Consider the following 24,579-nt stretch of genomic DNA (forward strand, 5'->3'; position numbering starts at 1 on the left):
GTGTGTGAATGGCGCATCTTCTTTGTCCATTCATTTATTAATGTCCACTTGGGTTGCTTCCATATCGAGGCAATTGTAAATAGTGCTGCAGTATACATTGGAGTGCACATATCTTTTCAAATTAGTGTTTTCATTTTTTTCAAGTATATATCTAGGAGTGGAGTTGCTGGGATATATGGTAAATTCTATGTCTAGTTTTTTAAGAAACTTTCATACTGCTTACCACAGTAGCTATATCAATTTATATCCTACCAATGGTGTACAAGATTTCCTTTTCTCCACATTCTTGCCAGCATTTCTTATTTGTGTTAGCCATTTCTTAGTTGTGATGGCCATTCTGACAGGTGTGAAATGATATCTCATTTGCATTTCTTTGATGATTAGTGGTATTGAGCATCTTTTCATATGCTTGTTGGCAATCTGTAAGTCTTTTGTGGGAAAATGTCTATTCCAGTCTTCTGCCATTTTTAATTGGGTTTTTGTTACTTTGCAGTTGAGTTATATGAGCTGTTTGTGTATTTTGGATTTTAATCCCTTATTTGTCATATTATTTGCAAATATTTTCTCCCATTCAGGAGATTGTTGGTTTTTTGTTTTTGTTTTTTTTTTGCAATTCAATTTTATTTTATTTTTAAACTTTACATAATTGTATTAGTTTTGCCAAATATCAAAATGAATCCACCACAGGTATACATGTGTTCCCCATCCTGAACCCTCCTCCCTCCTCCCTCCCCATACCATCCCTCTGGGTCGTCCCAGTGCACTAGCCCCAAGCATCCAGTATCGTGCATTGAACCTGGACTGGCATCTCGTGTCATACATGATATTTTACATGTTTCAATGCCATTATCCCAAATCTTGTTTTTTTGTTGTGGTGATAGTTTCTTTCACTGTACTTTTAAGTTGAACTAGGTCCCATTTGTTTATTTTTGCTTTAGGAGACAGATCCAAAAAAAAAAAAACCTCAGTATAGTTTATGTCAAAGAGTGTTCTGCCTTATTTTACTTCCAGGGGTTTTATGGTTTCAGGTCTTACATTTAGATCTATAGTCCATTTTGAGCTTATTTTTGTCTATGGTATTAGTTCAAAGCACAGATGTGTCCAATTCTTTGTGACCCCATGAACTGTAGCCTGCCAGACTCCTCTGTCCATGGGATTTTCCAGGCAAGAATTCTCTGGGAGATCTTCCTGACCCAGGGATCAAACCTGGTTCTCCTGCACTGCAGGAAGACTCTTTACCATCTGAGCCACCAGGAAAGCCATACGGTGTTAGAGAATGGCCTAATTTCATTGTTTTACATGTAACTGTCCAGTTTTCCCAGCACCACTTATTGAAGAGACTGTCTTTTCTCTACTGTATAGTGTTGCCTCCTTTGTTGTAGATTAATTGCGTATAAGTGCGTGGGTTTATCTCTGGGCTCTCTATTTTGTTCCATTGATCTGTGTGTCTGCTGTGTGCCAGTGTCATACTGTTTTGATTACTGTAGCTTTGTAGTACAGTCTGAAGTCATTGTGTGTCTCCTCCAGCTCTGTTCTTCTTTCTCAAGATTGCTTTGACAATCTGGGGTTTGGTGTTTCCATACAAATTATACAATTATTTGTTCTAGTTATGTGAAAAATGCCCTTGATATATTGATAGGGATTACATTGAATCTGTAGATTGCCTTGAGTAATATGGTCACTTTAACAATTTTAATTCTTCCAGTACATGAACAAGGTATATCTTTTCCTCTGTTTGTGTTGTCTTCAGTTTCTTTCATCGGTGTCTTAATTTCAGATACATTTTAATAACTCTGTACTCTTCTCTCCTCACTGCTTTCGATGTCATGGTGGTGGTGGGTTTAGTTGCTAAGTTGTGTCCAGCCCTTGCAACCCCATGGACTCCTCTGTCCATAGGATTTCCAAGGCAAGAATAATGGAGTGGGTTTCCATTTCCTTCTCCAGAGGAGACCCAGGGATTGGACCTGTGTCTCTTGTGTTGGCAAGCAGATTCTTTACTGCTAAGCCACCAGGGGAGCCCTTTTGATGTCATATATTACATCTAATTGTTTTATGAATCCCTTAACTGCTTATTGTGGATATAGATGATTTTACCACTTTTGGTTTTTAATCTTCCTCATATCTTTGTGTGTGAATGACTTATTAACTTTGTTCTCCATCAAATCTGAACAAGAGTCTTGCTGGGTAGAATATTCTTGGTTGTAGGTTTTTCTTTTTCATCACTTTAAATATATTGTGCTACTCTCTTTTTGCCTGCAGAATTTTTGTTGAAATTCACCTGATAGCTTTATGTGGGGTTCCTTTATAAATTATTTGTTGCTTTTCCCTTGCTGCTTTTAATATTGTCTTTATATTTAATTTTGCCATTATAATTATAATGTGTCTTGGTGTGTTCCTCTTTGAGTGAATCCTGTATAGGACTCCCTGTACTCCCTAAACTTAGACAGCTGTTTTCTTTACCAGGTTAGGGAAGTTTTTGACTTATGTCTTCAAATATGTTGATAGGTTCTCTCTCTCTTCTCCTTCTGCAACTCCTATAATGTGAATGTTAGGGTGGTTGATGTTGTCCCAGAGGTCTCTCAAACCGTCCTCATTTCTTTTCATTCTTCTTTCTTTTGTCTATTTAGCAGCAGTGATTTCTACTACTCTGTCTTCCAGCATGCTGATCAGTTCCTCTGTATCATTTAGTCTACTCTTGATTCCTTCTAGGATATTTTTCACTTCAGTTATTGTATTCTTCATCTCTGTCTGGATGTCCTTCATATTTTTTAACTTTTCATTAAAAAAAATTTCTCACTTTGTGCATCCATTTTTCTCTTGGGTTCTTTGATCATCTTTATAATCACTACCTTGAACTCTTTCTCAGGTAGATTGCCTATCTCTACTTTGGTTAGTTATTCTTATGGGGTTTTATCTTATTTGTTTGAAACACGTTCCTTTGTTGCATCCTTTTACCTAGATTGCTGTCTTTATTTTTATGTGTCTGGTAGGTTAGTTATGCTTTCTGACTTTGGAGAAGCAGCCCTTTGTAGGAGACATCATATGTGTCCTAGCAACACATCCCCATCTCATCACCCGAGTGATATGCTCTAGGGGATGTGTGTGTCTTCCTACTGTGCTGGGCTGACTATGTAGACAGTCTTATATGCTTGGTTTATCCCCTGTCCAGTTGGTTGCCAGGCCCTGCGTTGTGTGGAGGTTGCTGGCTACTGGTTGGTGGGACCGGGTCACAAGGTGGCATGAGTGCTGGCTTATTGTTGGGTTGGGTCAAGATCCAGGAGACTCTGGGGCTGTTACCACCCAATGGTGGGTAGAACCAGGTCCTAGGGCTAGTGTGGCCCACTGGCAGGCAGAGTCCAATACTCGAGTCTAGTTACAGGACCTAGGGGTCCTAGAGCTGGTTTTGCATCCCTGGTGCATGGGACTACTTCCTGATGCTATTGAATGCAGGGTCTGGGGAATCCTGAAGCTTGTGTTGGTTTGCTAGTGGACAGGACCATGGTCCAGTTGGTCAGGATGTGTTTGCAGGCTGCATATCTGTGGTTTTATGCAGTTATTACCTGTCTACTGGTGGATACAGCTAGTTCAGAGGCTAGAGTAGGCTCCCTGGAGAGTGGGTCTGGGGTCCAGGCTATTCTGGAGTTGGTGTCTACCCAGAGATGGCTGGTGCTGGGTCCTGCACTCTCTGGTGGGAAGAGCTGTGTCCAGAGGCAACTGTTGGCTCAGGAGGTCTTAAGACAGCCTGAGTGAGGTTGTGTCCCTACCCAGTTAGTTGCTTGGCCTGAGGCATCCCAGCACTGGAGCCCCCAGGCCTGTGGGCCGGATTGGGGCTTGGTTTTAGCCCTAATAAGCTAGAGGGAGGATTCTACAATGGTGCTTGCTAGAGCCAGTGTCTGTGTGGTAGAACAGGTTCCCAAAAATGACTGCTGCCAGTATCTGTGTCCCCACAGTGGTTACCTCCTGTCTCTCCAGAAGGTTCTCCTAGACAAGCAAGTGGTTCTGACCCAGTTCAGTCCACTTCAGTTCAGTCCAGTCCAGTTCAGTCCAGTCCAGCATAGTCAAGTTCAGTCCAGTTCAGTTCAATCTCTCAGTCGTGTCCAACTCTTCGTGACCCCATGGACTGTAGCACGCCAGGGTTCCCTATCTATCACCAACTCCCAGAGCTTGCTCAAACTTGTTCATCAAGCCAGTGATGCCATCCACCCATCTCATCCTCTGCCATCCTCTTCTCCTTCTGCCTTTATTCTTTCCCAGGATCAGGGTCTTTTCCAGTGAGTTTGCTCTTTGCATCACATGGCCAAAGTATTGGAGTTTCAGCTTCAACATCAGTCCTTCCAGTGAATATGCAGGACTGATTTCCTTTAGGATGGAGTGGTTTGATCTCCTTGCAGTCCAAGGGACTCTCAAGAGTCTTCTCTAGCACCACAGTTCAAAAGCATCGGTTCTTTGGCACTCAGCTTTCTTCATGGTCCAACTCTCAACATCCATACATGACTACTGGAAAAACCATAGCTTTGACTAGATGGACCTTTGTCAGCAAAGTCATGTCTCTGCTTTTTAATATGCTGTCTAGATTTTTCATAGCTTTTCTTCCAAGGAGCAAGTGTCTTAATTTCTGGCCTAGACTTCTGTCAAATTACTGCTTCTTCCCTGTGTCCTGAGGCATGTGAGATTCTTGGTGTGCCTTTTAAGAGTTACATCTGTATTTCCTCCATGTCCCAGATGGTGCAATGGTAAAGAATCTGCCTGCCAATGCAGGAGATGTAGGAGACCCACAGATCATGGGTCAGGAAGATCCCCTGGAAGAGGAAACGGCAACCCACTCCAGTAGTTTTGCCTGGAGAATCCCATGGACAGAGGAGCCTGGCAGGCTACAGTCCAGGGGTTTACAAAGAGTCAGTCATGACTGAGCACGCAGGCACACACTCTTTTCTCCCAGCTGTCTGGGACTATCAAAAATAACCCTATAGGTCCTCAAAGTCAAATGCCCTGGAGACTCATCTTCCCAAGTGCAAGATCCCTGGGCTTAGACTTAGAGCTCTTAGTCCTTTGAGAGAAACTCTGCACTTGTAATTATTCTCCTGTGTGTGTATTGTCCACCCTGGGGTATGAAACTTGACCATATTGTGATTTTACTCCTTCTACCAACCTTATTGTGGTTTCTTCTTTATAACTTTAATTGTAGAAGATCTCCTCTGTTTATGTTCTGGACTTTTTTACTGACGGGTGTTCTGAAGATAGTTGTAATTTTGGTATGCCCATGAGAGGAAGTGAGCTCAGGGTCTTTCTCTCCTCTGCCATCTTGGCTGACTTTAAGACTGTTTCTTGAAAATATTTTTCTGATGCTAATTTTTCTATATACTAAGGCAGAAGTAGTAACTTTAATTTTTATGCTTTATTACTTATAAGCTTTGATTTTTGTTGTTCAGTCACTAAGTTGTGTCTGACTCTTTGAGACTGACCCCATGACCTGCAGCACATCAGGCTTCCCTTCTTTCACTATCTCCCAGAATTCGTTCAAACTAAAGTCCATTGAGTCAGTGATGCCATCTAATTGTCTAAGCTGTCACCTCCTTCTCCTCCTGCTTTGATAAGAGCATTTAATAATGATTCCTCAAACAAACTACTATACACAAAATTGATAAGCAAAAAGGATTTACTGTATAGCACAGGGAACTATATTCAGTATCTTCTAATAATCTATAACAGAAAAGAATCTGGAAAAAAATGAATTACTTTGCTATATACCTGAAGCTAACACAATATTGTAAATCAGCTATACTTAAAAAAATATTCCTTGGGTACATGCAACATACTAGGCAGAAAAAACTTGTAGATAAATCCAAAATTATTTTACCCCAACACCTGGCAGATGGTTACAAAATTATGTGGTATTTTGTGGACTCCATAGGCTATCCAGTCCCTGGCTTCATTCAGAGGGATCTATTCAATGGTATTATTTACTATCGTCACTTTGGTGGAGAAATCTTTGAAGATTCATTTGAATTTGTCCTGTGGGACAGCCACGAACCTCCAAATCTCTCAGTGCCACAGGTAAGAGTCCATCTCTGGACACTTTCTCAAAATCTTGTCCACAGATATCAGTTCTGGAAGATGTTATTAGGAACTCTGTGAAAACAGATTCCAAAGTTTGAGGAGCAATGGAAGAAGCAAAATTAAGTCAATTTCCTTGCAACATAACTGCTTTTTAATATTTACTTTCCCCCAAACTTACGTGAACAGCTTATGTTCACATTGTTCAAACTTGTGAGAAAGTGAAAGTCACTCAGTCATGTCCTACTCTTTGCAACCCCATGGACTATACAGTCCATGGAATTCTTCAGGCCAGAATACTGGAGTGGGTAGCTGTTCTCTTCTCCATGGGATCTTCCCAACCCAGGCATCAAACCCATGTCTACCTCATTACAGGTGGATTCTTTACCAGCTGAGCCACAAGGGAAGCCCAAAAATACTGAAGTGGATTATGTAAATTTCCATGTATGCTGTGTTTCCAAAGTTAGTTAGCTATGGGACCCTTTTATGAAGAGTATCTTTAAAAAATTTTTTTTTTAATATAAATTTATTTATTTCAACTGGAGGCTAATTGCTTTATAATATTGTATTGGTTTTGCCATACATTGACATGAATCTGCCACGGGTGTACACATGTTCCCCATCCTGAACCCCCCTCCCATATGAAGAGTATCTTATGAGATTTGCTTGCTTCATAACACTCAAAAAAAAAAAAAGAAAGAAAAACCACTGCTTTATTTTATGTGTAGTGGTTAAAATATAGGCTTTGTAGTTAGACTGTCTTTTTCTCCTGTTCTTGGCATTAACTGACCTGTGCCTCAGTTTCCTTATCTGTAAAACAGATAAAACAACTTACTTATGATGTAATACATATGAGTATGCAAACCTTCTGGCACCTAGTAAGTACTCAGTGAATATATTTGCTTTTATTTATTGTTGCTTTTGAAGTACTAAGAGTTTTATTAACACTCAAGGATTTTATTTAAATATACAGAATATAAAAATAGGCTTAAGGAGCCATCATCCTACAGAAATTACAGAAAAAGAAGGGTCTGGACAGCTATAAAGGGGTAGATTTCTTGTGAGGAGAGGGCAGTTGGTGGTAGGGATGGACAAATGTCTTCTGAAAATAACTGACACACACTGTATACAGTTCTTTTTGCAGGCCTTTTATACCTCTTATTTTAGAAGTTAGCATATGTAGGGGTCTAAGCAAATTTTGAACCCGATCCCTATTGGTTATATAATATCATCTCATAGTGTCACCGTCATTGACATTAGCCAATACGTAGATGATTGCGTTATTTATCTGTCTGCCAGGATAAAGGTAACAAAAGGGGATGATCAGGAGGAATGATATGGATGGCTCAGAAACTGAAGAAGGTAGATGCTTCTTGCTAAAAGAAGTAATGGAAAAATGAATGAGGAAATTCTCAATTCATCTGCTTATTGACTAAAAAAAAATTCCTTTTCATAGAACAGACTCCTCTTTTCATCAATGTATATAACTGTGCCACTTATTGATTCCTTTTTTCTTGAAATCTTACTTGATCTGATAGTCCAAAATGAAAACTATTGGTAGGATTTATTTCTGCATCTTCTGTTATATCCATTCCACTGTGCTATGTTTCTGACTAGAACACCATATCACTTTTAGCAAACTATAGGCCTTTTTGAAAATAGGAAATTCAGGACTACTTTTTACTTTTTGGCTATTGTATATTTTACAGATCATATTTTTCATACTCACAAATATAGATGTCAGTTTTCTCTAGTAAAGACCACAGTCATGAAAATTGTACTGAAATAAAATTATTTGTAAATCTTGACAAATGAGTCAGATTAAATTCTATAGATCCAGTCATGTTTATTCCCCATTATGGTTGTGCTTCTAAGAAAATCATATCATATTTTTCTCTGCTTTTATTTATCTTCTTAATGTATGTTGAGTGGGGAGGGAGAAAAGAAAGAAGGGAAGGGTTGGAAAAAGAGAGAAAGAAAAATAAGGCATGAGGAGGGAGGGAGGGAGAAAGAGAGAAATGGGGAGAAAAAGAATTTTGCTGTTTTCATGTACCACCAACTTTCTGACTCCTAAATATCCTCCAGCTTAGACTTGTGTACCTACATCTCTACCTGACATCTCTACATTTATTTTAAACTCAACATGTTCACAAGACCTTTAGCCTATTTCACTAAAGCTGTGCAAAGCCACTGTAACTGGAATTTCTGTGGTCACCCCTACCCTCTTTCTGTTGAGTTATCTGTATAACTAATCAGTCAGCTAGTATTACTAAATTTACTTGAGAAATTTCTCTCATCTATCTCTACTTGTATGGTTTTGAGAGTTGGTCTGTGAAGAAAGCTGAGCACTGAAGAATTGATGCTTTTGAACTGTGGTGTTGGAGAAGACTCTTGAGAGTCCCTTGGACTGCAAGGAGATCCAACCAGTCCATTCTGAAGGAGATCAGTCCTGGGTGTTCATTGGAAGGACTGATGCTGAAGCTGAAACTCCAGTACTTTGGCCACCTCATGCGAAGAGTTGACTCATTGGAAAAGACTCTGATGCTGGGAGGGATTGCGGGCAGGAGGAGAAGGGGATGACAGAGGATGAGATGGCTGGATGGCATCACCGACTCAATGGACATGAGTTTGAGTGAACTCAGGGAGTTGGTGATGGACAGGGAGGCCTGGCGTGCTGCGATTCATGGGGTCGCAAAGAGTCGGACATGACTGAGCAACTGAACTGAATCGAACTGAATGATCTCTACTTACCCCACCCCACTGTCATTGCTTTTGTTTCAACCTTCATCTTTTTTGAACTAGAATTCAAAATTATTCTCTGAATCTCTCACATGGTCTCTTAAGAATAGAAGCAATTAACCACATCCTTTGAGGAAAATTATTTGAGGACAAATAAAATTTGGATGGATTTCCCTGGTAGCCGGTAGTAAAGAATCTGCCTGCCAATGCAGGAGACATGGGTTTGATCCCTGGGTCAGGAAGATCCCCTGGAGAAGGAAATGACAACCCACCCCAGTGTTCTTGTTTGGGAAATCCCATGGACAGAGGAGTCTAGTGGGCTGCAGTCCATGGGGTCACAAAGAGTGGAACATAGCTAAGTGGCTAAACAACAAAAACAAATTCATTGATACAGAAGCAATATGTTGAGTAGGATTCATCTAGTTGTTTGCTTGTTGGTTTGTTTTCCCCAACTCTCCCTCTTCTGGTCTTTAGCAGTTTTAGCTTCTCTAGATATGGACCAGCTCTCAGCTATAACATCATCTGCTCCAGGAATCCTTCTCTGATCCTCTTATTCCCATTTTCCCAGGTTTGGCTATCTGGTCCTTTTACATGATCTGATACCAAGTTACTATAACGTGAGGCCATTACTTATTTTATTGGATCAATGGTGAGCTCATTAATGACAGGGATTCTGATATATTTATCTCTGTGTCTTAAGATCTTGGTACCTGCCTCAGAGTAGAACCCCAAGAATTGTATGTTGATTTTAAAACTAACTGATTCTTTCAACTTGTAATGAAACTGGGAGGAAATAAGAAGACCCAACCATTTGGCAGGGACTGGGGAAGAAGTGAGATAGGGAGGTAATAAGTGTAAAGCTTTAGTTTTCAATGTTTTCAGGAATTAGTGTGGTGTATAAAAACAAAACAATTATTTTGTATATGTGTGTGCTGGTAAGAGTTTCTATGTTATAATTATATCATCACTGAAACTCTGATTCTTAAGGAATGCAAATAATTACCTGGTCTGTTTGATGATTGCATCTTCCAATTTGTACAAGTATCTAGTCATGTCCAATAGATAAAAATGTATTTCCAATATTCAACAAAATGTAACTTTCAGCTGTTCAACTACAAGACCAGATGAAATGGTTACTTGATTGGAACTTTTGTGATCAGAAGGTTCCTGGGTCACTGAAGATTAAACTCAAGCCCTGGATTTTTTCAGCCATACTGTTAGAATTCTTCCTTTCAAAGGGGCAGGGACCAAAGATTTTCTCATGTAAATTTCTGGTCAAAGCAGGGAGGAAGTTGCGTAAGCGGAGATGCCCCTTACCTCCTCTCATCCTTCCCATGTGGATAGTCCTACTGAGCAATCTACCTACCCATCAACAAAGTGTTAGCCGGGAGCCCCTCTCTCTTTCCATCTTGGTTATAATGACTGTTGCCAAATAAAGCCTCACTTACTCAATTTGCTTGTGAAAAATATTTTCTTAGATTATTAAGTGTAGAGTTGCTTGTATCAGTATCCAAAATACTCATCAGCAGAAGACTGGTTTAAAAGACTATGGTATATCTATACAATGAAATACCATCAAACCAACCAACCAACCAAGAAAAAGAGCAAATCCATAGGAGTTATTATGTATCTTAATTGCGGTGGTGTCTTCACAGGTATATGTGATTGTCAAAACTCATCAGATTATAGACTTAAATTGAATGCAGTTCATTGTATGTAGAGTAGTCCTCAATAAAGCAGACCATAAAAGGAAAATATTTTCTTCTTTATTCTTCTCAGTAGAGAGCTTTATAAAGCTTACACTTGAGGTCTTAGTCTAGGAGAGCATAATGTTAGCAGTAAAATAGAGAGCCGAACATAAGAATAGAAGAAAGAGAACTAAGAAACTGAAAGAAAGGAAGCAGATGCCACAAAGGCCTGTGTGTGAAGTGGGAGGAAGGAAACGTAATGTGACCAGTGGAGAGAACAGGCAGCTGGGATGGGCATTTATCAGAAGTCAGATTGGAGAGTGGAGTGCACAAAACTAGCATTGGATATAATTCCAGTGCCAGAATTTATTTGGTATAATTGTTCTGCTGTTGTGGGTCGTCTGCTCGGTGGTTCTACGGTGGGGTTAATGGTGACCTCCTCCAAGAGGCTTATGCCACACGCTCTGTGACCCAGGTCTGCTGGAATCAAGATTGCTGGGAGGAATATCAATAACCTCAGATACACAGATGACACTGCCCTTATGGCAGAAAACGAAGAAGAACTAAAGAGCCTCTTAACGAAAGTGAAAGAGGAAGGTGAAAAAGTTGGCTTAAAACTCAACATTCAAAAAACTAAGATCGGGGCATCTGGTCTCATCACTCCACGGCAAATAGATGGGGAAACAATGGAAACAGGGACAGACTTTATTTTATGGGGCTCCAAAATCACTGCAGATGGTGACTGCAGCCATGACATTAGAAGATACTTTGTCCTTGGAAGAAAAGCTATCACCAACCTAGAGAGCATATCAAAAAGCACAGGTATTACTTTGCTGACAAAGCTATGATTTTTCCAGTAGTTATGTATAGATGTGAGAGTTGGACTATAAAGAAACTGAGTGCCCAAGAATTGATGCTTTTGAACTGGTGTTGGAGAAGACTCTTGAGAGTCCCTTGGACAGCAATGAGATCTAACCAGTCAATCCTAAAGGAAATCAGTCCTGAATATTCATTGGAAGGACTGATGCTGAAACTCCAATACCATGGCCTTCTGATGCAAAGAAATAACTCATTTGGAAAGACCCTGATGCTGGGAAAGATTGAAGGCAGGAGAAGAAGGGGACAACAGAGGATTAGATGGTTGGATGGCATCACTGACACAATGGACATGAGTTTGAGCAAGCTCTGGGGGTTGGTGATGTATAGTGAAGCCTGGCCTTCTACAGTCCATGCGGTCACAAAGAGTCAGACACAACTGAGTGAGTGAATTGAATTGAACCGAAGTGATAATTATTGTGGATGAAAAATTGCATTGAAAATCTCAAAGGATCGGCTTCCCAGGTGGTGCTAGTGGTAAAGACTTACCTACCAATACAGGAGACATAGAGATGCAGATTTGATTCCTGGGTCAGGAACATCCCCTGGAGGGGAGGGTGTGGCATCCTCCTCCAGTATTCTTGCCTAGAGAATCCCATGGACAGAGGAGCCTGGAGGGCTATAGTCCATAGGTTCGCAAGGAGTCAGACACGACTGAGGTAACTTAGCTTGCACACACACAATCTCAAAGGAAGATGAAGAAGAAGGAATCAGATAGGAATCAAACCTCAGAGCAGAGAAGGGATCAAAAATCCAGGTCCACAAGAAAGGTAGATACTAGCTGGTGGAGTGTCATATTGTGACGTGTATTCTGAGGGTCAAGGTTAGTCACTGTCATTTTATATACTGATTTATTTCTTTATGTTCTGATTTCCCACCAGTCTGTCTGTGGGTGCTTGTGGCCTTAAGTAGACTGGAGGCATGTGAGGAAGGCAGCAGGCAAGAGCCCAGTGACCGGTATGGACTCTAGTTTTCCACTGTGTGGGAATGGCTATTTAATTAGGTCTTTTTTACAACCAGATTTCAGTAAGAATGAGAACAGTTTATTTCTCTATGGAGTTTGTTAAAATTGGATTTTTTCTCACCCACAGAATACACACAGACAGTAATTATTTGGACATGCATAAATATGTAAAGATACATCAACTTAGGCAATCATAAAGCATGTTGAAAAATGGGCCCACCAAGAATTACTACCGGGGTATAAAAAAGCATTGCTTGTACATTCTTTTTGTACAAAGAGCACACTAGAGAATAAATTTGCATAGAAAATGGTCTCTTTGAATGCACAATAAGTATTGTTTCCTTATTAAATCCAGTTTTTCAATTATGTGGAGCCTCACTGATCCACACCATGACTGGGAGGTCCCATAGAGAATTTCTGAACTTTGTAGATTAGCAAAAAACTGTAATTGGAAAAAAAAAAATTATGACGTAGATTCCAGGAAACTAGAGAAATGACTGTCATTGTGTGCCATTATTTTGATAACTGGGTTTAGTTTTTAATTATTGAAGTACTTCATAATGGAGTAGTAAATATGCTATGAAGTGAAGTGAAGTGGCTCAGTCGTGTCTGACTCTTTGCGACCCCATGGACTGTAGCCTACCAGGCTCCTCCATCCCTGGGATTCTCCAGGCAAGAATACTGGAGTGGGTTGCCATTTCCTTCTCCAGGAGATCTTCCCAACCCGGGGATTGAACCCAGGTCTCCCTCATTGCAGGCAGACGCTTTACCATCTGAGCCACCAGGGAAGCTGACTTCTCTGACTTCCCTGGTGGCTCAGACGGTAAAGTGTTTGCAGGAGACCTGGATGCAATCCCTGGGTTGAGAAGATCTCCTGGAGAAGGGGATGGCAACTCACTCCAGTATTCTTGCCTTCCCCCCCACCCCAAAAAAAAGGGGCTCAAAGAAATATGCTATATGCTTTTCTAAAAGTGATGAAGAATGGAGATAGGGAATTGATTTATTGAGCACCTATCATCAGGTACTTTCTGTGATGTCAGATATCTTGTTTGATCCTAACAACACTTCATTGTAGTAGCCATTCTTATTATTCCCAATGGGCAGACAGAAAAACTGAGCCTCAAAGGGGTTAAATGATTTGCCCCAGGCAGCAAAAGCTTGTAGGTGGCTGAGCTGATGTTCCAGTCTTTTTTATATTATAGCAAAAGCTTAAACTATGTTTTAATTTTTGCTTTGTATGTTAATTTTAAAAAGGAATTCTCTTCATTTTCAAATTGGTTCTTGTGAACACCACTTTCTTAGAAAAAATTGGCATTGCTGATCTGTGTTTCAGTGACAATATTAAATAATCAAAACCAGGAGACGAATATTAATGCTTTCATGCGTAAGGCTTTCATGATGCCAAGCAAATGTTCCGTTTCGAGGGAGAGTAATTGCTTTCTTCCAACCAGGCATGGATTATTCTAACAAAAGAAAAAAAGTGATGATAAAAACTGTTTGGCAAAATCTCCTTGTCCTCCTTGCAAGATCTAAAGCTGTGAATGTTTGATAAAACTCGTAACATCACAAACAGGACATGTAGACTCATTCAGTGAGAAAACGTGATAAAGTGCCTCCTACCTACAAAATACCATGCTAGATGTGGTGGAGCTGATATTATGCCTAATTTATAGATAAGAAAATGGACAATCAAAAAAGTTGAATGACTTGTTCAAGATAGTAATTACCAAGTGGAATACTCAGGACTGTCCATTCACTGGCACATTCCATGTGGACTATACTGTGATCCTCCTCTTGTGGAACTTACAGTCTAGGAGAGACCACTTGTAAACTACAAACTAATAATGCAAGACAATGAAATTATAGTGTTTGTCAAGGGATAATGAAAATTTGAGAAAATGAAATCCAACTGAGAAACTGGAAAACATTTCAAGAAGAACCTTCAAGAGTACGAAAGAATCGAGTTGCTAGAGAAAACAGGAGAAGAGCATTCCAGGGTGAAGAAACAGCATGGTCCAGAGCATAGAGGTGTGTCTGGGAACCAGGACTGGGTCTGCTTTGTGCAAGCAGGGTGCTAGATTAATGTTAAAAGGTAGCAGAAGACAAAGTTAAAAAGTGTGTCCAAACTGTGAAGGGTCTTGAATACCATGCTAGGGAGTTTGAGTAATTCTATCCTTCCTGGGTGGTTGTTTAAGATTTCCTTTTTACTTTCTTGTTTTAAAATTTTTTTACTGAAGTATAGTTAAAGTGTTGTTTTAATTTCAGGTATACAGCAAGTGATTCAGTTACACATATTTATGTATATATATTCTTTTTCAGGGGCTTCCCAGGTGGCTCAGGGGTAAAGAATCCACCTGCCAATGCATAAGATACAGGAGACGTGGGTTCAGTCCCTGGGTTGGGAAGACCCCTTCGTGGAGGAAATGGCAAACCACTCCAGTATCCTTGCTGGGAGAAACCTGTGGACAGGGGAGTCTGGCAGGCTATAGTCCATAGGGTCACACACAGTCAGACATGACTGAGCACAACATGTATTCTTTTTCAGATTCTTTTCCTGGATAAATTAAAAACTATTGAGAATAGTTCCCGATGCTATACAGTAGGTTCTTGGTGGTTATCTATTTTACATATAGTAGTGTATATATGTTCATCCCAGCCTCCTAATTTATCCCTCCCTCGCCTTTCCCCTTTGGTAACCATATATTTGTTTTATATGTCTGTGGGTCTATTTCTGTTTTGTAGATAACTTCATTTGTATCTTTTTTTAGATCTTTAAGGACGTGAATAACCTGATTTTGCTTGTGTTTTTTTAAAGATAAGACTAGAGGTATGGAAAGTCAAGATTCGTTATTGAAATTAGGGCTGATGGAAAGCTGTTACGATGATACAAGGAAGAAATTATGCAAGCTGGAGCGAGATCAGGAATAGTGCGGCTGACAGCTGGGGAGGAGGATGTGGTTACTGTTTCGAGAAATTTCTAAATACAAACTCTAGGACTTAGTGATGTGTTCTGTGTGGGTAGAAAAAGAGGAACCAAAAGTTATGTCAAGGTTTCAAGGAATTATGACAGAGTGGAAGGAGGAAGAGAAAGACCAGGCTGTTGGTAAAGAGAGATGTAAAAGTAAAACCTGATGCTTTCAAACTGTGGTGCTGGAGGAGACTCTTGAGAGTCCCTTGGTCTGCAAGGAGATCAAACCAGTGAATCCTAAAGGACATCAACCCTGAATATTTATTGGAAGGTCTGTTACTGAAGTTGAAGGCCCACTACTTTGGCCACCTGATAAGAACTGACTCATTGGAAAAGACCCTGATTCTGGGAAAGACTGAAGGCAAAAGGAAAAGAGGGTGGCATAGGATGAGATGGTTAGATGGCATCACAGACTCAGTGGACATGAATCTGAGCAAATTCCTGGAGACAGTGGAGGATAGAGGAGCCTGGCATGCTATAGTCATTGGGGTCACAAAGAGTTAGAAAAGACAGTGGCTGAACAGCAACAACAAAAAATAAAACCAGGAATGTATTTTGTGCATTGTATGCCCATTTGATAGTACTCAGGACTGCATTAAATGTAATTGTGATAATTGTATTCTTAAGATACAGTGAAACATGGATGGAGAATGATCCATTTTTAGCTCATGCTCTTAATAGCTCCTGAACTTTTTCACTGGAAGTGTATTATAAAATTTTTGAAAATCATAGTTGATCGGATGATAGTGGAGTGTCTTTTTTCTGGTGTCCTTTTGGTATTTCAAATTAATGATACAGATAATTTCTCTCCAGGTGGTGACAATCCATGTCACTCCAGTAAATGACCAGCTTCCAAAAGAGGCTCCTGGAGTTTCTCGGCATTTAGTTGTCAAGGAAACGGAGGTGGCCTACATCACTAAGAAACATCTACATTTTATAGATACAGAATCACAAGACAGGGAGCTGCTCTATACAATAACCACTCCTCCATTTTTCTCCTCCAGCCGCAGGTATCTCTATGAAAAGTCATCACTTGGGTTATTAGTTGAAAGTTGTGTTCTAGGATTGAGTTGAAAGTGTCACTGTGTAGTCTTTAGTTCACTTGCTTTGTTAGTCAGACATGAACTTATATTCAGTTCAGCATTAATTCTAATCTCAAACTTGTCTCTGCCTTCTTCAAAGGCTGTGTTAATAGGTAAATGGCCTGCAACTTGTAGTGTCTTTAGCTTAAGTAGGCTGAAAACAGTCTTTAATCCCTTTTTCTAAAGAGAATGCTTTTTTCTTTTAGGTACAATTTACTGAGTCTTCATAGCTTTATTTTTAGATATCTCAGGCTACAAAAATGGTCATATTCTATGATTCCAATCCAGAAAGTGCCATGAATATACCTTAGGCTTTAATTATGTACTAAATGATAGTGAGTAAATGTTTTTAGGATGAGTATCTAACAGCATTTCATTGTAGTTAGATTCCCTTTCATCATGTCAGAGCAGAAATTTTGTACATACTTTTTATAGTTAGGATGAGAATGGCATTCATGATACTAGACTTAAGGCTAGTAAGTCTTAAGTCCCTGCCCCTGACATAAAGAGAGAATATAAAGATGGAACATTTGATTTCTTCTGACAATGAGCACTTTTAGCTTTAGAAAATGTGGCTGCAGGCTAATGTGTGACTTAATTTTTACCTGGAAAATTAGCTGATGTGTTCTCTTGTATTTTTCTTTAGACACTTAGATGCTGGGAAATTGTTCATGGTGGACAGCATACCAAGGCTAACCAAGACTCCTGCAGCTCCAGGGTTAAAGTATTTCACGCAGGTATGATGCTATGCTCAAATGTTGACAAACACAGGAAAGTGTCCTCTGAGAAGGTCTGGTGCTCCTAGCATTTTTCTTGAGGATTTTGGCCTTTGACATCCGCCACAAGCAACAAATACCTGATGTCTATATTCTTTCTGCTTGCACATTCCCATTAAGCAAGTGACATGTATTTGAAAATGCTTGATCCAGTTGAATATGTTTGTATAATAAAATCTCATTATAATTCAATACAGCCTTTTGCATCAACTTAGGTTCCTGGTTTAGGGCTCTGATATAGGGACCTGATGCATATGTTTTCAGTCTATCAATTTCAGTTCATCTAATAACCTACATGTTAGTTTCCTAGGGCTGCTATGGCAAAGACCACAAACTAGGTGGCTTTAAAGGACTGAGATGTATAGTCTTATAGTTCTGGAGGCGAGAAGTCTGAAGTCAGGGTGTCAGCAGGGATACCATCCTCCAAAACCTTGTTCATGGGTGGGGTGGGAGTGTCTTCCCTTTTCTCTTCCCAGCAACTAGTGGTTTGCTGGGAATCTTACATTCCTTGGCTTGTAGATGATCACTCCACTCTCTGCTTCTGTCACCCCGTGGCTGTGTTCTCCCTTGTCTCTTCTTATGAGGACACAAGTTATGTAGGATTAAGGGCCACTTTATTCCAGTACAGCCTTATCTTAACTAATTGTATGGGGGACATAATTCAGCCCATAACATACTGCTTTCCAAAATCCTTCCTTAACCTTCTCCCTACTCCTATGATTCTATATTCTGAAGACCTCAGTGGGGTGACAGTAATAATGAGTGCTTAGGCAGCAGCTACGCCTCAGGTTCAAGATTCAATATGTTTAAGGTTTAAGGTTCAATATGTTGAATCTCACTGCAGTTTTTGTTCAGTCTCTAAATCATGTCTAACTCTTTGTGACCCCATGGTAGTTAGAAGTGGGAAATGAATATGCCAACCCTCATGATGAGTTCTATTATTTTATTACCTAATTTATTTTATAGATAAGGAAACAGGGGCCTCATAACTTTATTTATTTAATTATTTACTCTTGGCTGTGCTGGAACTTCATGGCTGCACAGGCTTTTCTCTATTTGTGGTGAGCAGGGGCTGCTCTCTACTTGGGGTGCATAGGTTCTCATTGCAGTGGCTTCTCTTGTGGAGCTCGGGCTCCAGGGTGCGTGGGCCTCAGAAGTTTAAGTAGCTTGATCAATATCACACAGCTCCTTCATGGTGGAATAGGACTGGAATTCAAGGTTCCTGTCTTTTATAGAGTTGGCTGACTTTAAGCCCTTGCCATAGTTTCTTAATTTCTTTGTTCTTTTTCCTCCCATTTTTAGAAAACGTGATTTATAAGATAGAGCTTTGTATTGATGATGGGAGTGTTTGCAATGTTCCATATTAAGTTAACCCAATGGGTCTCTTAGCCCCAGGTCTTTAAATGTCTCTGATCCTGGCAGTTAGTACCCACATGTCTGTCTTGATTTGCTTTGCAGCACGCTGTGAACCATATGAAAGTGGCCTACATGCCACCCATGCAAGATGTAGGTCCGCATCCAAGACACGTCCAGTTTGCCTTTTCCGTCAGTAACCAGCACGGTGGGACGCTGTATGGGATCTGCTTTAACATCACGATTCTTCCGGTGGACAATCAGGCCCCAAAGGTAGGTATCGTGGTTGATATGAAGGATGAAGAGGAGGGAGGACCTAAGGAGAAAAAGATTTTTAAAGACTTACTCGAAATGCTCACTTCTCTTTAGGCTGTTTCCAAGGACTTTTCTATTTTCCAACTACAGTGTAGGGAATACAAGCGTGGGGAGGGGAGTTGTTCACCTCCTATGGGACTTTCTATCTAAAAGGTGAGATTTTCCAGTTGCTTTATTTGGCATGAAAATCATTTGGCATGATTTTCAAAGTTTTATTAAAATCTCTTTCATCCCCTTTCCTTTTTACTGAGTTTCACGTGTTGATCAGGGGAAGGAGATTAAATTAGGAGTCTCTTAGCAACCAGAGAGGCTTATTTGCTCTCCCCACAGACTAGCTATGCTGCTCTGTCATCTAAATAAGCGCTTTAATTTTCCAAAATGAATTAAGATGGACCCTTGCATCCTATCCTGTTCCACTCCCTCATGTTTGTTGGGTCTCTCATTAAAACCAGACCACAAAGGCGATGCTACCTTGCACATTCTATTTTCAGGGCTAGGATTCATCATGAGAGTTTGTTCCCCACCTGCCCCCGCCCCATCAGAGTGCTAGGGTTAATGAGTGTGGCTATTCCTAGGATTGTTTTTCTTCCCTCATAAGTGGAAAGACAAAGTGTGATTACCCATTCGTTAGGAACCACCAGGGACTAGAACCCACCCATGTCACATCCCTAAGGAGAGAGGCCACCTTCTCAGGCCCCCACCTGAAATGAAACCAGGAAAGCCTGGATGCTCCCTTTCCTGTGCTCTCCCCATCATCTCTGCACCTGCCCGAAGTTGTGGGGCAGAAGTCTCATGCTGAGGGACTGAGGCACTTATCCAACCTGCACAACTGTTCTGATGAGTCTAAATGATACTTGAAAATAATGAATTGCCCAAATTTCTGTTAGCTGCTGAATGGATAGATGAAATGTAGCAATCCATACACTGGAATATCAATCCTCAACGTAAAGGAATAAAGTACTAATATGTGCTACCAATTGGTTGAACTTGGAAAACATTATTTCAAAGATAAGTACCCAGTCACAGAAGACCACATATTGTACAAATCCATTTATATGAAAGATCCAGGATAGGCAAGTCTATAGGAAAAGAAAGTAGATTAGTGGTTGCTTAGGACTGCATGGGGGCTTTCCAGGTAGCTCAGCTGGTAAAGAATCCACCTGTAACGCAAGAGACCCTGGCTCGATTCCTGGGTTGGTAAGTTCCCCTGGAGAAGGAATAGGCTACCCACTCCAGTATTCTTGGGTTTTCCTGGTGGCTCAGATGGTGAAAAATCTGCCTATAATTTGGGAGACCTGTGTTTGATCCCTGGGTTGGGAAGATTCCCTGGAGGAGGGCATGGCAACCCACTCTACCATTCTTGCCTGGAGAATCCCATGGGCAGAGACACAGCACAGCATAGGAGAAGGTGGGGAAATAGGAGGGTGGGAGCGGGAAGGATTGTGGGGAAATAGGGAGTAATTGCTAATAAAGACAGGGTATTTGTTTTTGTGTGTGAAAAATATTCTAAACTTGATAATAATGGTTACATAACTTTGAATATGTGAAAATACTAAAAGACATTGTCTTTTACACCTTCAAGGGGTAAATTGTATTGTGTGTGAATTATCTCGATAAAATCATTCTGTGTTTGTTTCTGGATTTCTGACTTCTGTAGCTTACCCCACCCCTACTCTGCAGCAGCTGGACAGGGCATGTTCCCCAGTCACCAAAGTATCCATCCAGCTCAGGACACTCATTTACCTCACCGGCCTGACCCCTCAGGCCTCTGAGCTTGCAAGTTTTGGTAGAAGATGGCCCCCCAAGAGGTCACACGAAATAATCTAAACTGGATTCTTTGTCTCCTTCCCTGCTGGGGACCAGATCATGTTCCATGTTGAAAATACAGTTTTGAATGTCTGTGAATTTGATTAGACATTATTCAGATCATCCTTTTCTGTGTATGAAACGCATGCACTGAAATAGCACAGCATCCAAAGAAGCTACTGTGTTTTCCAGAACAATCACAGAGAAGTTGTTTTTTTATGTAAAATATCCAAACCTCTTGCTAGAGAAAGATGATCCGTTGGGAGGAGGGGGGAAACCAACAGAAAGAGTGAAGTGAATAGTTACCTCTGTCATTTGAAGGTAAATGGAATTGTTATGAGGACTTGGGACTCAAGAGGCATAGGGGCTTCTGTATTTTTTCTACAGTGTATGAGACAAATGAAATAGTACCATAGTAACTGAGAATAATAAAATAAAAGTCAAATTAAATGAGTCTCCTCCTTGAAAATAGTCGTGGGAGCTGTTCCCTGATGTTAAAAATCCACAGACCGCTAGGTTGAGTGAAACCATGAGAGAATCTTGGTGCCATACTGACCTGAAGTTCCAAAAACCTAAACACTGGGTTAAGGAAGGGACTGGAAGGTGAATGATGAAAAAGTGAGAGTAAGTTAGCCTTATGCTTTTAGTCTTCTAAAGTTGTTCTAAAACCATATGTATTTAAAAATCACTGAATGAGGCAAAGTATATTCCTTGAAATTTAGCATCTTGGGATCTTAATTGGTGTAACTCAGGACAAAACTAGGCTGGCACACATGAACCATGTTTCAGTGATAATAATCCTCTTTAAATGTGAGCTCCCTTTATTTCTTTCTCCTGCTGCTGCTGCTGCTTCTGTCGCTTCAGTCGTGTCTGACTCTGTGCGACCCCATAGACAGCAGCCCACCAGGCTCCCCCATCCCTGGGATTCTCCAGGCAAGAACACTGGAGTGGGTTGCCATTTCCTTCTCCAGTGCATGAAAGTGAAAAGTGATTGTGCCTGACTCTTAGCGACCCCATGGACTGGAGCCTACCAGGCTCCTCCATCCATGGGATTTTCCAGGCAAGAGTACTGGAGTGGGGTGCCATTGCCTTCTCTGATTTCTTTCTCCTACAATCAGTGAAAATATAGGTGTGGCAAATGAGAATAAGACTCTTGGGAAAGGTGGGAGTGCGTGGTTGTAGGGAGAAAAGGCACTTACTTTATGTTTTGCTTTGCTGAAAGAAGTTCGTCTGTTAAAGAATACAAGGCAGCCGTCCCAGGGAGCTTGGTGTCATCATTTCTATGACCCAAGGGCTGCCCTTGGGGTAGCTGTGGGTGGCTGGGAGGATGGAGCAGGGTTGTACATGGACGCTGTGATTTCCTGCTCACTTCCCTTTCCTCTGCCCATTTCTTGCCCCCTCACTCCCAACCCCCTTTTCGAGATCTCTCCTTGGGGAAACCTCTCCTTTCTAGGAGTGGCAGCTGCTCTGAAGAGAGTGCTGCTTCCCTGGAGAACATTGTGTCCTCACATTAGCAGAGCAGTCATCCCAGACTGTTCGTGAGGAGCCTTCAAAGCCCATGACTTGTAGCCCAGCTGTATCAACTTGTTTTTGATTCTGTGTAGTAATACAAATTTGAGAAAATAGTAGGTTAAATAAATTTAACAGATTTTCCTACTCTAGGATCTCAGAGCATGAATATGATTATGAGTCTTATAAACCTCCAAGGTGAAGATATTATATTAATATGTGACTCTTTTCAGGTTGTGTTTGACCATGGAACACTTCTTGCCAATTCCCAAAGTAATGATAAATATCCCCAGTTGTTCAAATTTGCTTTTTACTTTCAAATGAATTTTTATTGAGCAGTGGGTTTTTTCTATTATAGAAAATTATCTTTATGGCTTTAATATTTAAGTCTAATGTTTGAATGAATCTATTTCCTGTGAATTCTTCAGTTTCCAGTCTTCAGTTTCCCTGTTCGACTCCCATCTCTAAAATGCTCACTACCCTAATGCTTAAATGCTCCAATCAGTTACTTAAGTCTTTAAGAATTTTTAGGGTGTAAGAAAACATGGATTCTTTCCCTCAGGAAATTTAATATAGGTTTTGTTCATTTTGTAAATTAAGGTACATATGTGCCAAGCAATGATAGATATGGACATGATGAGAGATGTTATTTTCTTAGTTTAGATACATAGTTTAGATATCATACACTGATGATAAATCTGATTGCTGCTGATAGATCTGATTGCTCAGATCTATTCAGGATCTGAGATCAATGAAATGTAGATGCTTTCAGGTTTCTAGATCCGCCTTGTTTCTTTGTGTCCATCAATGTTTAGAACTGAAAGCATTTAGCAAAAAATATTTTTTAGCCAAGATGTTCATCTATGAGTCTGTCTCCTTTAGAACATTCTTGAAAGTTGGATTGACGTGTAAAGACAATGCTGGAAATTGTCTGTTGCTTTCATGAGTTCTGTTTTCAGGTACACCTCGTGAACAAGGCTTTAAATGTTTCCTCCTTCTTTCTAGGTGTTTACCAAACCTCTGAGAGTGGCTGAGGGAGGTCAATGTGTCATCAGCACACAGCATGTCCTGGTTTCTGATGAGGACACCAAACTGGACAACATCTACCTCTCCTTGCAGAGTCCACCTCAGCATGGAATGGTGGAGCTAAATGGATTCCCTCTAAACAAAGGGACCACGTTTCCTTGGGGAGTCCTCCAGGCCTTAAAACTTAGGTTAGAACATTTCCTGGATTCTTTGTTTTATATGCTTTGGCTCCCATTTGAATCAATTGTGAGGCAGTGTAAGAAGTTTATTCAATTCTTGCAGGAGTAGCAACACGCCACCTAATACACTCAAGGGGCAGTTGAACATTAGAAATAACAACCCTATAGTTTTCCTTCCAGACATTTTCTTCCCCTCCGGCTTGCTGTACTGATGGGAATGATATTATGAATATTTGAACAGCAAAAATTGAGTTTCCATGAATATTAATTTTGCTGCAACAGCACATATCACAAAGGGTAGCAGTCAAACTAGATGAATTGAGTCTGAGCTAATCTATAAGGCTAATCTACATAATTGAATTTGGCTTTCAGAAAACCCAACTTCATAACCCTGGAAATTCTGGGATAGAATTCTGTTGATTGATGTCTTTAGTGTGACTTTTTAATCCATTCTACTGGGGAGGTGATTTGCAGGCAAATAAGTAGGGTAGATTAGGCAGGACACAGACTAGTGCTTGGGCCTCTTATTGTCAGGGATGGAGTAATCCCTGCTTCATAGTTCTGTAGTGGGCCTATAGTATTAATAGTTCCCGTCACCTTGAGGATGTTCCTTTCCTCTGCCTAATGTCATTATGTAAGACACTTAAAAAAGAAAAAAATCTAGTAAAACTCTTTCTCTGCAAAATAATGCAAGATACTCAAACGCAGTTGTCAGGTAGACAGACATACTGGTTAATTTCTTACTTGTACAAATTCAAGTTGCAAACTAGAATTTTGGTCTTTTTGATAAAGTATAGGCCTCAAATGCTTAGTTTTGCATTTGGAAATTGACAAAGAAGGGGGATTTGTGTACAGGAAGAGCATTTTCATCCAGAAGTTTAGTAACACTGTTTTATTTACAGCTTCCAATATCTTAAGCTCTTTTCACTACTCTTATTTTCATTAAAATTTTCTCTCCCCGCCACCCCAAGATCTCAGCTCTTTCCTACCCATTAGAAAGAGAGCTCTGTTTAGGTAATTCTTTCTAGGGAATGAATGATGGATAGAAAAAAGGTACCAATTTTGCCAGCACATAGTTCAAGCATTCTTGAGCTATAGTTCAAGCATTCTTCTGCTGCTGCTGCTAAGTCGCTTCAGTCGTGTCCAACTCTGTGCGACCCCATAGACGGCAGCCCACCAGGCTCCCCGTCCCTGGGATTCTCCAGGCAAGAACACTGGAGTGGGTTGCCATTGCCTTCTCCATG

The 24,579-nt window shown here is 40.5% G+C and overlaps 1 protein-coding gene across 4 annotated transcripts in view; it reads left to right on the plus strand.

Moving 5' to 3' along the window:
* Nucleotides 1–24,579, plus strand: part of FREM1 (FRAS1 related extracellular matrix 1) — a 180,655-nt gene that overhangs the window by 64,437 nt on the left and 91,639 nt on the right. For all 4 annotated transcript variants that reach the window (XM_059888997.1, XM_059888996.1, XM_005209921.5 and 1 more), the window contains 5 exons: nt 5,912–6,054; nt 16,103–16,299; nt 17,018–17,108; nt 18,606–18,773; nt 23,136–23,344. In XM_059888997.1, coding sequence (XP_059744980.1) covers nt 5,912–6,054; nt 16,103–16,299; nt 17,018–17,108; nt 18,606–18,773; nt 23,136–23,344 — 808 coding nt within the window. The remainder of the gene's footprint in view (nt 1–5,911; nt 6,055–16,102; nt 16,300–17,017; nt 17,109–18,605; nt 18,774–23,135; nt 23,345–24,579) is intronic.

Source organism: Bos taurus, chromosome 8 (genome assembly GCF_002263795.3).
Source record: "Bos taurus isolate L1 Dominette 01449 registration number 42190680 breed Hereford chromosome 8, ARS-UCD2.0, whole genome shotgun sequence".
Taxonomy (NCBI): Eukaryota; Metazoa; Chordata; class Mammalia; order Artiodactyla; family Bovidae; genus Bos; species Bos taurus.